This window comes from Microcaecilia unicolor, chromosome 7 (assembly GCF_901765095.1).
Source record: "Microcaecilia unicolor chromosome 7, aMicUni1.1, whole genome shotgun sequence".
NCBI lineage: Eukaryota > Metazoa > Chordata > Amphibia > Gymnophiona > Siphonopidae > Microcaecilia > Microcaecilia unicolor.
The window spans coordinates 178,325,177-178,340,238 of record NC_044037.1 but is presented as its reverse complement, the minus strand read 5'-3'; the positions used below and the strand labels follow the sequence as shown (position 1 = coordinate 178,340,238).

General features: G+C 41.5%; 1 protein-coding gene across 1 annotated transcript in view; it reads right to left on the bottom strand.

The window, feature by feature from the left end:
- Nucleotides 1-12,941, bottom strand: part of LOC115474518 (aldehyde oxidase 2-like) — a 161,215-nt gene extending 148,274 nt beyond the window's left edge. Inside the window, exons 1-2 of the mRNA XM_030210008.1 lie at nucleotides 12,777-12,941; nucleotides 8,641-8,698 (exon numbers count right to left, since the gene is read on the bottom strand). Coding sequence (XP_030065868.1) covers nucleotides 8,641-8,698; nucleotides 12,777-12,830 — 112 coding nt within the window. The 5' untranslated portion in view covers nucleotides 12,831-12,941. The remainder of the gene's footprint in view (nucleotides 1-8,640; nucleotides 8,699-12,776) is intronic.
- Nucleotides 12,942-15,062: the final 2,121 nt, after the last annotated feature.

Genomic DNA, 15,062 nt, shown 5'->3' with positions numbered 1-15,062 from the left:
CAGATGAACAAGTGACCACAGAAGAGCGGATAATTCTTTTGGAAGTTCATAAATCAGTCTGATACTGAGCCCAATCTCTGCCTACATCTCATATGAAAAAACATCAACATAATGTCATTATTTCAAATAGCAAAGCAAAAATAAGACAGTCAGACCCAGAACAAGAAAAAACTCAACCTTAACCTAATGAGCCAATTTGCAACCTCAAGTAGGAGCACACCCCTTTGATACTCTCTTTTGCAATGGTTCACTGACACAGGCCTGCCTGCAAGCCTGTCCCTTTGCAGGGGCAGCATTGACTCTGACAGATGTCACTTGCAATGAGGGGAGGATTGAACATCAGTATTTGTGGCAAGAAACTGAAATTTGATAAAGAATGCTTCTTCAGAGTGCAGTAAACACAGTCCTGGCCCCTTCCTCATAAAAACTGCATCACGACGTTCCTGAAGACCCTCTGTGGGATAAAGGGTAGTATGCTGGCCTCTCCTAAGCCTGATCCCTTGTGATGTCAGCTCTGAATGATCTCACTTGTAAACAAGGTTGGCCCTTAGAGGATGTGGAGGGATGTGAGGCCATGTGTTATCTGCATAAGTCAGGAGGGCCTGAAAAGCAGTGCTGAAGAGTGGGGCAAATGTGATCCAAGTGTCACCAAAGCCTGGTATTAGCTTCTAGTGCTGGACATGTGGGAGTTGCAGGGAAATCAGTGCTCTGGAATCAGCAGGAGTCCACATCTAGTACTTTCCCATAGAGTAGCTGTTAAGCCCAAGGCTGCAGAAGGGACTGAGAGAGCAGTTGTTCAGACTATATATTCTTTTTTCTTTTTAAGGTAAACTATCTTTACAGAACACAAGCTGCCAGAAGGGAGCAGCTTGGCTTTCAAACTCAAGTCAACCTGTCTTGTCTACTTCGTGTATGGATAGTATTGGGGCAATTGAACATATTTTCAGCCCAATACTATCCATATCCCTATCCAAATCTACAATAAAAATATTGTGGCTGAAAATACACAGATAGGGAAGTTGTATGTTTAGTAGCTGCTTATAAATGTATAAACCAACCCCTTAACTTTTTTTTTTCTTTTTAAGAACGAGAGCATAAAATGTTGACTGAACATTCATAGAATAAACACACCGCTATTTTGTTTAACTGAAGTCTTTTTTGGCAAGGCAAGTTCCTCTTTTTAATTTGGATTTCCAGCTCAGTGAGAACTGGAACCTCAGAGAGGTACATAGAGGAGACCTACAGGGATGTTGTAGAGAAGTCCCACCTCCAGTCTAGTAGCCCTTGTGCTACCTTGGAGGAGGGAGGTCTCCTAGAAGGAGAGCATCACCCTGGTGAAGTAGGAAGTACTCCTGTAGCCAGGACCTGCCCACCAGGGGATGTACTATCCTCTCGCACCGAGGATATGTCTCCAAGTGCTGCCCAGGAGGGAAAGGTTAGGACAGCTGTTGTAGTTGGTGATTCGATCATTAGGCATATAGATAGCTGGGTGGCTGGTGGACGTGAGGATCGCCTGGTGACTTGCCTGCCTGGTGCGAAGGTGGCGGACCTCACGCGTCACCTAGATAGGATTTTAGATAGTGCTGGGGAGGAGTCCGCTGTCTTGGTACATGTGGGTACCAATGACATAGGAAAATATGGGAGAGAGGTTCTGGAAGCCAAATTTAGGCTCTTAGGTAGAAAGCTCAAATCCAGATCCTCTAGGGTAGCATTTTCTGAAATGCTACCTGTTCCACGTGCAGGGCCCAAGAGACAGGCAGAGCTCCAGAGTCTCGAGACGATGGTGCAGGGAGGAGGGTTTTAGATTTGTTAGGAACTGGGCAACATTCTGGGGAAGGGGAAGCCTATTCCGAAAGGATGGGCTCCACCTTAACCAGGGTGGGACCAGGCTGCTGGCGTCGGCATTTAAAAAGGAGATAGAGCAGCTTTTAAACTAGAAATGGGGGGAAGGCCGACAGTCGCTCAAAAGCGCATGGTTCGGGAAAAGGTATCTTGCAAAGATACCTCACAAACAGGGAAGATAGGGTTTCTGGATAGTGAGGTTGCACAACAGACCGTGGTAGACCAGGTGCCCTTAAATACAACTAAAGATCAGACAAAAGATGTCAAATCAATAGTGTCAGGTACTAAGCAGCATGCAAATAAGAACAACAAACATACTCTGAAATGTCTATATGCAAATGCTAGGAGTCTAAGAAATAAGATGGGAGAGTTGGAATATATTGCACTAAACAAAAAATTGGATATAATAGGCATTACTGAGACCGGTGGAAGGAGGATAACCAGTGGGACACTGTCATACCGGGGTACAAAGTATATCGTAGTGATAGGGTGGACCGGACTGGTGGAGGGGTAGCATTGTATATTAACGAGAGCCTTGACTCAGATATATTACAAATTCAGCAGGACACAAATCACACCTTTGAATCATTGTGGGTTGAAATTCCATGTATAAAAGGGAAAAAACGGTGATAGGAGTGTACTACCGTCCGCCTCGCCAGGATGAGCAGGTAGACACAGAAATGATAAAAGAAATCAGAGACGCGAACAAAATGGGCAATGTGATAATAATGGGTGACTTCAATTATCCAAATATAGACTGGGTAAATATAACATCGGGACATGCTACAGAGATACAATTCCTTGATGAAATCAAGGACAGTTTTATGGAGCAACTGGTGCAGGAGCCGACGAGAGAAGGAAAAATTCTAGACTTGGTCCTTAGTGGAGCGCATGATCTGGTGAGGGACGTTATGGTACTGGGGCCGCTTGATAACAGTGACCATAATATGATCAGTTTTGATATCGACCTTGAAGTAACTGTACACAGAAAGTCAAATACGTTAGCGTTTAACTTTAAAAAAGGAGACTATGATAAAATGAGAAGAACGGTAAAAAAAAACTTAGGGGGGCAACTGAGAGAGTAAAAACTGTACAACAGGCATGGACGCTGTTCAAAAATACCATCCTGGAGGCCCAGGCCATACATATTCTGCGAATTAGAAAAGAAAGACGGAACTCCAAAAGACAGCCGGCCTGGTTGAAAAGTGAGGTGAAGGAAGCTATTAGGGCTAAAAGAAACGCCTTCAGAAAATGGAAGAAGGAACTGTCTGAAAATAACAAGAAGCAGCATAAGGAGTGTCAAAGCAAATGCAAGGCGCAGATAAAGAAGGCCAAGAGGGATTACGAAAAAAAGATAGCATTAGAGGCAAAAAAACATAGTAAAAATTTTTTTCGGTATATTAAAAGCAGGAAGCCGGCAAAAGAATCAGTTGGGCCGCTGGATGACCGAGGGGTAAAAGGGGCGATCGAGGAAGACAAAGACGTAGCGGAGAGTCTGAATGAATTCTTTGCTTCAGTCTTCACCGAGGAAGATTTGGGTGGGATACCGGTGTCGGAAATGGTATTTCAAGCGGACGAGTCGGAGAAACTTACTGACTTCACGGTAAACCTGGAGGATGTAATGGGGCAGTTCAGCAAACTGAAAAGTAGCAAATCTCCTGGACCGGATGGTATTCATCCTAGAGTACTGATAGAACTGAAAAATGAGCTTGCGGAGCTACTGCTAGTGATATGTAACTTATCCTTAAAATCGAGCATGGTACCGGAAGATTGGAGGGTGGCCAATGTAACGCCCATTTTTAAAAAGGCTCCAGGGGAGATCCGGGAAATTATAGACCGGTGAGTCTGACGTCGGTGCCGGGGAAAATGGTAGAGGCTATTATTAAAAACAAAATTACAGAGCACATCCGAGGACATGGATTACTGAGACCGAGTCAGCACGGCTTTTGTGTGGGGAAATCTTGCCTGACCAATTTACTTCAATTCTTTGAAGGAGTAAACAAACATGTGGACAAAGGGGAGCCAGTTGATATTGTGTATCTGGATTTTCAAAAGGCATTTGACAAGGTACCTTATGAAAGGCTACAGAGGAAATTGGAGGGTCATGGGATAGGAGGAAATGTCCTATTGTGGATTAAAAACTGGTTGAAGGATAGGAAACAGAGAGTGGGGTTAAATGGGCAGTATTCACAATGGAGAAGGGTAGTTAATGAGGTTCCTCAGGGGTCTGTGCTAGGACCGCTGCTTTTTAATATATTTAGATGGAAAATGTACAAAGCAGATCGTTAAGAACGTAATTTATTAATACAATTCAAAAAAATACACATAAATACATATATAAAAAATTAGCCCGACACAGGCCGTGTTTCGCCCAGCAGGGGCTGCTTCAGGGGCTACAAGAAATCATAACATAAATAAAATTATTATACAGTTGCTCTTCTAAAATCATAATAAAATAACGTGTATACACAGTTAAAAAGAAACTTACTAACCACACATAAAGTGAAATGCATGCAAAGGTTTGCGAGAAATTATATATATATACATTTATATATATATACTGTAGCACCAAAATCCCACAAAGAAAAGGACATGTAAATAAATATATATGTATACAATCAGAGGGGTATAATAAAATAAATCTCGGAATTACATGTATATATTAAAATAAATCAACATTCGATAAGGACATGTAAATAAATATATATGTGTATGATATCAGACGGATATAAGTTTGGAATTACATATATATATTAAAATAAATCAACATTCGATAACCCGAAATAGTTCACCAATACATAAATGTCATATTTAGAACTTATATATACAGTGGTGGAAATAAGTATTTGATCCCTTGCTGATTTTGTAAGTTTGCCCACTGACAAAGACATGAGCAGCCCATAATTGAAGGGTAGGTTATTGGTAACAGTGAGAGATAGCACATCACAAATTAAATCCGGAAAATCACATTGTGGAAAGTATATGAATTTATTTGCATTCTGCAGAGGGAAATAAGTATTTGATCCCCCACCAACCAGTAAGAGATCTGGCCCCTACAGACCAGGTAGATGCTCCAAATCAACTCGTTACCTGCATGACAGACAGCTGTCGGCAATGGTCACCTGTATGAAAGACACCTGTCCACAGACTCAGTGAATCAGTCAGACTCTAACCTCTACAAAATGGCCAAGAGCAAGGAGCTGTCTAAGGATGTCAGGGACAAGATCATACACCTGCACAAGGCTGGAATGGGCTACAAAACCATCAGTAAGACGCTGGGCGAGAAGGAGACAACTGTTGGTGCCATAGTAAGAAAATGGAAGAAGTACAAAATGACTGTCAATCGACAAAGATCTGGGGCTCCACGCAAAATCTCACCTCGTGGGGTATCCTTGATCATGAGGAAGGTTAGAAATCAGCCTACAACTACAAGGGGGGAACTTGTCAATGATCTCAAGGCAGCTGGGACCACTGTCACCACGAAAACCATTGGTAACACATTACGACATAACAGATTGCAATCCTGCAGTGCCCGCAAGGTCCCCCTGCTCCGGAAGGCACATGTGACGGCCCGTCTGAAGTTTGCCAGTGAACACCTGGATGATGCCGAGAGTGATTGGGAGAAGGTGCTGTGGTCAGATGAGACAAAAATTGAGCTCTTTGGCATGAACTCAACTCGCCGTGTTTGGAGGAAGAGAAATGCTGCCTATGACCCAAAGAACACCGTCCCCACTGTCAAGCATGGAGGTGGAAATGTTATGTTTTGGGGGTGTTTCTCTGCTAAGGGCACAGGACTACTTCACCGCATCAATGGGAGAATGGATGGGGCCATGTACCGTACAATTCTGAGTGACAACCTCCTTCCCTCCGCCAGGGCCTTAAAAATGGGTCGTGGCTGGGTCTTCCAGCACGACAATGACCCAAAACATACAGCCAAGGCAACAAAGGAGTGGCTCAGGAAGAAGCACATTAGGGTCATGGAGTGGCCTAGCCAGTCACCAGACCTTAATCCCATTGAAAACTTATGGAGGGAGCTGAAGCTGCGAGTTGCCAAGCGACAGCCCAGAACTCTTAATGATTTAGAGATGATCTGCAAAGAGGAGTGGACCAAAATTCCTCCTGACATGTGTGCAAACCTCATCATCAACTACAGAAGACGTCTGACCGCTGTGCTTGCCAACAAGGGTTTTGCCACCAAGTATTAGGTCTTGTTTGCCAGAGGGATTAAATACTTATTTCCCTCTGCAGAATGCAAATAAATTCATATACTTTCCACAATGTGATTTTCCGGATTTAATTTGTGATGTGCTATCTCTCACTGTTACCAATAACCTACCCTTCAATTATGGGCTGCTCATGTCTTTGTCAGTGGGCAAACTTACAAAATCAGCAAGGGATCAAATACTTATTTCCACCACTGTATATATATATTTTTATATCACTCCATAAAAATGAAATTATCAATAAAAAGAACAATAAAATAGTAGCACAGATATCAATATTAAAAGTTTCTTTTGTGTATCTATTGATATCTGTGCTACTATTTTATTGTTCTTTTTATTGATAATTTCATTTTTATGGAGTGATATAAAAAAATATATATATATAAGTTCTAAATATGACATTTATGTATTGGTGAACTATTTCGGGTTATCGAATGTTGATTTATTTTAATATATACATGTAATTCCGAGATTTATTTTATTATACCCCTCTGATTGTATACATATATATTTATTTACATGTCCTTTTCTTTGTGGGATTTTGGTGCTATATATATATAAATGTATATATATATAATTTCTCGCAAACCTTTGCATGCATTTCACTTTATGTGTGGTTAGTAAGTTTCTTTTTAACTGTGTATACACGTTATTTTATTATGATTTTAGAAGAGCAACTGTATAATAATTTTATTTATGTTATGATTTCTTGTAGCCCCTGAAGCAGCCCCTGCTGGGCAAAACACGACCTATGTCGGGCTAATTTTTTATATATGTATTTATGTGTATTTTTTTGAATTGTATTAATAAATTACGTTCTTGACGATCTGCTTTGTACATTTTCCATCTTGGAGCTTGCAGACCGTCTGCCTTTGTGCTTTCTTGGACCCTCCCTTTTAATATATTTATAAATGATTTAGAGATGGGAGTAACTAGCGAGGTAATTAAATTTGCTGATGACACAAAGTTATTCAAAGTCGTTAACTCGCGACAGGATTGTGAAAAATTACAAGAGGACCTTACGAGACTAGGAGACTGGGCGGCTAAATGGCAGATGACGTTTAATGTGAGCAAGTGCAAGGTGATGCATGTGGGGAAAAAGAACCCGAATTATAGCTACGTCATGCAAGGTTCCACGTTAGGAGTTACGGACCAAGAAAGGGATCTGGGTGTCGTCGTCGATAACACACTGAAACCTTCTGCTCAGTGTGCTGCTGCGGCTAGGAAAGCGAATAGAATGTTGGGTATTATTAGGAAAGGTATGGAAAACAGGTGTGAGGATGTTATAATGCCGTTGTATCGCTCCATGGTGCGACCGCACCTTGAGTATTGTGTTCAATTCTGGTCGCCGCATCTCAAGAAAGATATAGTAGAATTGGAAAAGGTGCAGCGAAGGGCGACTAAAATGATAGCGGGGATGGGACGACTTCCCTATGAAGAAAGACTAAGGAGGCTAGGGCTATTCAGCTTGGAGAAGAGCTTGGAGGGGAGACATGATAGAGGTATATAAAATAATGAGTGGAGTGGAACAGGTGGATGTGAAGCGTCTGTTCACGCTTTCCAAAAATACTAGGACTAGGGGGCATGCGATTAAACTACAGTGTAGTAAATTTAAAACAAAATCGGAGAAAATTTTTCTTCACCCAACGTGTAATTAAACTCTGGAATTCATTGCCGGAAAATGTGGTGAAGGCGGTTAGCTTAGCAGAGTTTAAAAAGGGGTTGGACGGTTTCCTAAAGGACAAGTCCATAAACCGCTACTAAAAGGACTTGGAAAAATCCAAAATCTCAGGAATAACATGTATAGAATGTTTGTACGTTTGGGAAGCTTGCCAGGTGCCCTTGGCCTGGATTGGCCGCTGTCGTGGACAAGATGCTGGGCTCGATGGACCCTTGGTCTTTTCCCAGGATGGCATCACTTATGTACTTATGTACTTATGTACTATGCTTTAGTACCATGAATCTTTATTTACAACTACCTTTGGTTTCTCTACTATCATTCTCTTAAGTAGCTGGCCTCTAGTCAACTTAGTTATCCAATCTGTTTTGGTTGGTAAATGAGTGAAGCTGGCAATAGCAAACCAAGAAACTGAAAAGCAAGTGCTGGCCTCCATAAATGGTTCGCAACTTGGTACTTGCCTAATGGGGACTACTGTTACCTTCTTATTATTTTTTATTTTTTTACATGGGGTTTCTCTGCCTTGTTTTCAGCCCTCCCTTGTATAGCCCAGCCATTATAGCTATAAAGCTACAATCCTTGGCCAAGGGCTAGAGACTGTGATACCCCAATGGAACCAGGTACAAGTATGCATACATGCTAAATGCTAAGAATGCCTTTGGAGGGTTCCCATTTCTAGACTGCCTGGGATGCATTAAGTGGACGTGAATAATCAAATTCAAGTCTTCCCTGTCTTCATGAGACATTACCATTGAGCCATCAGGCCAAACCAAATCAAGAACCTTAATTTCATGTCATTTATGATGTTGTTTTCTAGATTCCTTCCTGAATTTTATTGCTATTGTTGACCTCTAATTAATGCCGATTAGCTTCGTTGTGTAAAATGATAAAGGATATGTCTCTTTCTCAGATAGTTCAGCAGCATCATTTCAGGGTCTGCATTCTTCTCAATTATCTAGATAGCAACAAAGAAGAAAAATGCGGTGAATTATTTAGTTCTTAAGTACATAACATTTTCATTTTATAGAATCATGAAAATAATTCGTTGGCCAGTATTCAAAGCGATTTAAGTGGGCAAGAGAGACTCCTGCCTCCTTAAATCACCTGAAGCCACCTAACTGTTGATATTCAGTGGTATTTAACTAGACAGTGCCACTGAATATCATTTCTGACTAGCCCCCCAAAAATGGGACGATCAGAGGCAGTACTGGGGGCAGCATTAGGGAGGAGCTGGCAGGTATGCAGGTGCCAGCAATATTCAGTGCCAGCCCCTGCATATCATAGCTTAAAAATTCTCCCTAGACCTTCTGATCTCCCTCCCAACAAGCAGACCCCCTCCAATTCCCCTTCCCGAATGAGCATGCCCCTTCTGATCCCCCTTCCCCCAGGAAATGACCCCCTCAATCCCCCTGCCCACCATCACTATAGGCCATCTCTGGGGGTCTATCTGGTATGCCTGGAGGTCCTTTGGGGGCAGGAGCAAAGTCCACTCACTCCTGCCCCTAGCGGCAGCTTCCAGGAGATGCTTGTCACAAAATGTCTAGCACCCACCTAGGGCTAACCCTGCGGCACCTAAAGGGTCTGTCCCAGCGCTGCTCAGGCCCGCCTGCACCTGTGCATGTGCTCTACACTAGCATACCTTCCACCCCATGCTTTGGGTTCTACTTGCCTCTGGAAGAATCTCCCACCTGCAAGTTAATTCCCCAGTGGTGTCTAAGGACACTGAGGCCACAATCCCAGGGGTCCCACAGTTCCTAGAAAACACCCACAGACCAAAAGCACAAACCACCAGGATTCCTAGTCAGTCTAGGACAACAAAGCTAATAAACTAATAGGTTTATTATCAGAAAGGTAGAACAGTGAACGGTGAAAAAAGGTGTAAACAGCATACAATAACAGGTAAATTAACAGGTATCAACACTAAAACTTACTAGACACTTTCTTACTACCTGAGTAGTAGCTGGGGATTTCAAGAAAATAACTGCTCAAAAGAAAAAGATGGCATGTGGGAACTTGCTCCTTTTGTTTTGTGGAATGCAGTGGTATATTATAAAAATGCACTTGCCTTTTTTTATTACTACTATTTCACAGAGAGGTATTGAATAATGAGGAAATGGCTTCCTTCAAGCAGAAGTTCTGTCCAGAGTCAGTCTAAATGAGGCAACATTGTCCAGTTCAGCACAATATTAGCCACCAAGTTCTTAAAAATTAATTTTGTTCAGTGGAAAATAAATCCGTTGGCTCAGACTGCTTGCTGTGTGACTATTCCATCACTGTTTCATTATTGCTAACAAGTATTACATATTAAGGGCATTTGTTTTAAACTTTATTTTAATTCCTTTATCCAGTACTTACATGCACGTTTTTGCTTTTTAAACCCAAAGGTGAATCCTAAGGGTGGTTGAGCAATTAGGTATAAAACTGTGTCATTTCTGGCTTTATTTGTTTTGGAGTGCTTTGGGTTCTACTGATCTGTACATCTGCTGCCTAGAATTTTGGAAGATGGCAATGAGAAAATAAAAATTAAATTTTAGATGTGATCTGTAGAAGTTGATGTTTACTTTTGCATTGTGTGTATGGATGCCTGTTCTGGAGTGTGCATTTCTATACATATGGCTATGATTTCTGAATATGCAGCATCATTAAAAGACAGACTTTTAAATGCTTAGTTGGGTATATATGCTAATCTGAATTTTGTTAAATGTTTCAGACATATCCATCTATTTTCTCCCATGATATAACTGAATTCTATTATTGTCTCACTGTATTTTCAAATGTAAGCCACATTGAACCTGAGTTTCTGTCATGAATTCAAGGAGAAAGTGAGCCCTTGGGCCACTGCTAGAGCATGGCTTGCAGCAGGCGAATCACCGACACTAGGACCGACACTAGGCAATGCTGGCTCAGACTAGAGACAGACAAGGCTGGAGCTGGAAAGCTGGACTGGAGTTTGTAAGCAAGGTTGGAGTTCTGGAACTTAAAGGCAGGACTTAGCTAGAACAGGAACCAGGAGCAGAGTAGGCTTGGCTAGAGCAGGAGCCAGGAACAGAGCAGCATTGGCTGGAGCAGGAACCAGGAACAGAGCATACTTGGTTAGAGCAGGAACCAGGCTAATATTGGCTAATACATGGAAATAGAAGCTTAAGTTCCTGCCAAGCTCTGGTTCTGCGAAAATACAAAAAGTAAAATGTTCCTATGAGAAATACAGGGTTAGGTTCCTGCTTGCATTTTTGTCAGGCAATTAAAACAAATACTGTATACTGAACCAAATACTGAATAATGAATAACATTAAAGCAGTAACAGTTACTAAAAGAAGAGCAACCAAAATGATAAGAAGAGCAACCAAAATGATAAAGGGGATGGAACTCTTCTCGTATGAGGAAAGGCTAAAGAGGTTAGGGCTCTTCAGCTTGGAAAAGAGATGGATGAGGGGAGATATGATTGAGGTCTACAAAATCCTGAGTGGTGTAGAACGAGTAGAAGTAAATCAATTTTTTACTCGTTCTAAAAGTATAAAGATTAGAAGACACTCAAGAAAATTACATGGAAATACTTTTAAAACAAATAGGAGGAAATATTTTTTCACTCAATGAATAATTAAGCTCTGGAACTCTTTGCTGGAGGATGTGGTTACAGGGGTTAGCGTATCTAGGTTTAAAAAAGGTTTGGACAAATTCCTGGAGGAAAAGTCCAATATCTGCTATTGAGACAGACATGGGAAGCAACTGCTTGCCTTGGATTTGTAGTATAGAGTGTTGTCACGATTTGGGTTTCTGCCAGGTACTTGTGATCTGGCTTGGCCACTGTTTGGAAAACAGGATATTGGGATAGATGGACCACTGGTCTGATCCAGTATGGCTACTCTTATGTTCTTATGCGCAGAAAACAGTGCAGGAAAATAAAACAGCATTACACAAAAACAGTAAGCATGTTTATATAGTAAAAGGCATTTACTAGAAACCTACATTTGATGGAGCTGCAGCATTGAATTTCCAGGTCTATTCTAGCTGGCAGCAGTCAGCATTTAGAAAAAGACTCACTGTCAATTATAAAAATAATTTTAAAAAACCTCAGAAATTCAGCCATTTTACCCATACAGCAAAAATGCCTTAGCATATGGGAATGACCCATGTATGCATGTGGAAGGCCACTTTTTAATGCGGTTTGGTAACGGGGTCCCTAAATAAGTAAAAATGTAGCTAAAAATGATGGAAACAAACTGCTAGAGTGGCTATTCTGAAAATATTTGCAAACAACAGTATTTCAAATCACCACAACTCTGATTAATGGTGTTTTCTATGTATACTTTCCTTGGTATCATGGGCTACATAACATTCAATGGTGGGCTGCAGGTTGTCCACCCTGATCTAGTAGAACAGATGGCAACTGGTATTTTCCAATCCAAAAATATATTTTAAAATTAATAGACAGTGCTCTGAAGAAATCAACTGAATACTTTAGTGCATGCATTTAAGAAAATAATTGAAAAGGAAAAACACATTTTCCACAAGGAAACACCATATTAAATAGAAAATAGACAACTGGTGATGTATGATATCAGTAAAACATAGTTAGCTCCAGTGCTATGGTTATCCATTTTTAAGATTATCAGTGGCCATGAAACAATGTATTACAAAGACCACACAGGTGATTCATTCAGCAAATTATCCAACTTTAAAATGACTGTTTCTTAAGAATGCATGCAAGAAAGAATAAAGACTTGTGGAAAGTAATATCCAATGTACCTGAATGTAACTCACCTTGAGCTACTACTGAAAAGATGTGAGCAAAATATATATATAAAATAAAAATAATAACTTGCACTGAATGGCAGATGTTGCCCTGGCAACCCTACTGGGCAGACTGAATAGACCATATCGCTCTTTATCTGCCATCATCCACTTTATTACTATGTTAATATGTTTATTTGCACATGGAAAGAGATGTACCATAATATAAAATGAAGTTGCTTTCTGCACAGAACAGTGACTGACTTCTGGATGCTGTATTAAATAAATGCCAAAATTCTTACCTTTCTCCCATTCACATAGAAAATAAGCTCATCTGTCCCTTCTATGCAAGGCATTATGTTAAAAACAAATCCAAACTGGTAATCACCAAATGGAAGCTATAGCTGGTATTTTTTCCACTGGGTCAAGAATGTCTAAGACTATGGTACAAACTGAAATGGAATGAATTTCTAGCAGAAGACTGGGGTGAGACAGAGCAGGTTGGGCTATCTTTCTCCACAGGCATAAACTCTGCTTGGCCACACCTCTGTAATGCTGTACATTAATATGGCAGGCTAAAGCAAGCTTAGAAGTCAAATACCTTTGGGAAATATTCTTTATTTTCAGGAGTTCATGTCCTTAAAGGGAAACTGATGCTCAAAAATCAAAGTTTTTTGATTTTATAGTCTGGTGAAAATATTTCTTGGCTGGATAATAGCTTTAGATCTAAGCAAATGCAAGCTTATTTGCCTACACAGAGATTCCCTGTAGTACTACAAGCACTTATTTTGTGGTAGAAAATGAACAATTATCATATATTTTTGTTTTATTTTTCCCCCCGAGAACAAATCTATACTCAACCTTTAGCTGATGACAGACCCTTGGTTCTGAGGCTGAGACTGAGAACATGTACAATTTGAGGGGTTAATACCCAACTATTTGTACCCAGTCAAGTCCTATATTAAATTACCCCCATTGTTATCTATTCTGAAATTAACTTTCTTTCACTTTGGGTTGTACAAAGTTCAACCAGTGAACAATTATCAAAATCACAACATGGCAGAGCAAAAGCCTCCTTGTCTGTATCAACAATTTAAGGAGCCATTTTGCAAAGTGGCGGTAGAGGTACCACCGCTTTGCCGAAGTGCCAAATCGAGAGAGGGACTACCGCCAATGCCACCGTAGGCCTCCTTTTACTGCAGCTTGGTAAAAGGGGCCCTAAATGAGTTAACCATTTGTAGAATTTCATCATTTTAAAAAGAAAATAGTTAAGCAGCCAAAGCTAGAAGAATTAAGCCTCCTGCAATTAAAGAAAAGAAAGCTTGGCCAGGGCTGGCTCTAAATTTTCTGTCACCCTATGCAATATTTGGCTGCCCCTGTCCATACATGTTTTTTGTTGGTTTTACCAATGCCTGCACTTTGCATTTTTTAAAAAATATCTATAATGGTCATAAAAACATGGATTGCAGAAGGCAAAGAAGCAGAAACTTTGAACAGCAAATCCCTCATCCTTCCTTTGCCAAACCTCTGACCCTAATAACCCAGTAGAAGCAGAGCTATTGTGACCACTTTTTAATGTGCACAAATCAATTGTTATGTGCATGAATTCATAGGTTTCACCCTCTCAACTTGTACCTCATCATTATGAAGCCACTAGGTGCCAATGTCTAACCAATAGGCAAAGGTTGCCCCACACCCCTCATGCTCAACTCCCATACTTCTATGGATACCTCAAATGTTCAATGATAGCATGATTGTAAACAATGTCTCTATTTCCCACCTTTTAGGTCACCAACAAGCTGTCCCACCCCTTGGACCCTGTGCATCTGAGCACTCTGCCTCCCCTTCTTCACCCCCCCAACATTCAACACCCCCCAACATTCAACACCCCCTTACCTGCCTCACCCCATTGCTTCCCTCACCATACCCCACCCCAGGAGCTGCATGATCTCCCTCAGGGGGTGGGCCTTCCATGTATGTCCATCTTCCCCACCTGCCTCTGTATGTGAAGGTGGGTGGCGGGAGATGAAGGCATACACGTGGGAGGCCTTTGACAGCAGACTATGGGCCCTGGAAACTGGACAGGCTCAGAGGGAGGCTGTACTGGCCAGCCTGGAAGTGCAACAGGCCAGGCTGGAGTCAGAATTGGCCCAATGCCAATCCAGCCTGGCTGTGAGTCCAGACTGAGCCAGTTTCTAACTTTACTGGCCACAATCGAGCATGCCCAAGCTCAGATTCTCTCTCTGTTTGGACATGCTTGTACTCCCTGACCTTCCACCTCCCAGGACCCTTAGTCTGCCCCACCTCCTGAGGCAGCTCCTGATGCTCTTGGGGTCTCCCTACCTCCCTTCCTCCCCTTCTCCCCCTCCCTCCCCTCTCCTCTAACTGGACTGGACTGGATTGGACTGACTGTGAAAAAGCAGTCTGCACCAGATGCTGAAGATGGGTGTCCTGAACTGCTTTCCCTTGCAATGAAACCTTGGATTCTTTGTCCATTCAGAGGACAACAGTATGAAAACATATACAGTGAGGAAGAACCACCCATACCTCCATCTAACCTGGAAGCTCAAGGGTCATAAACCTTGGTT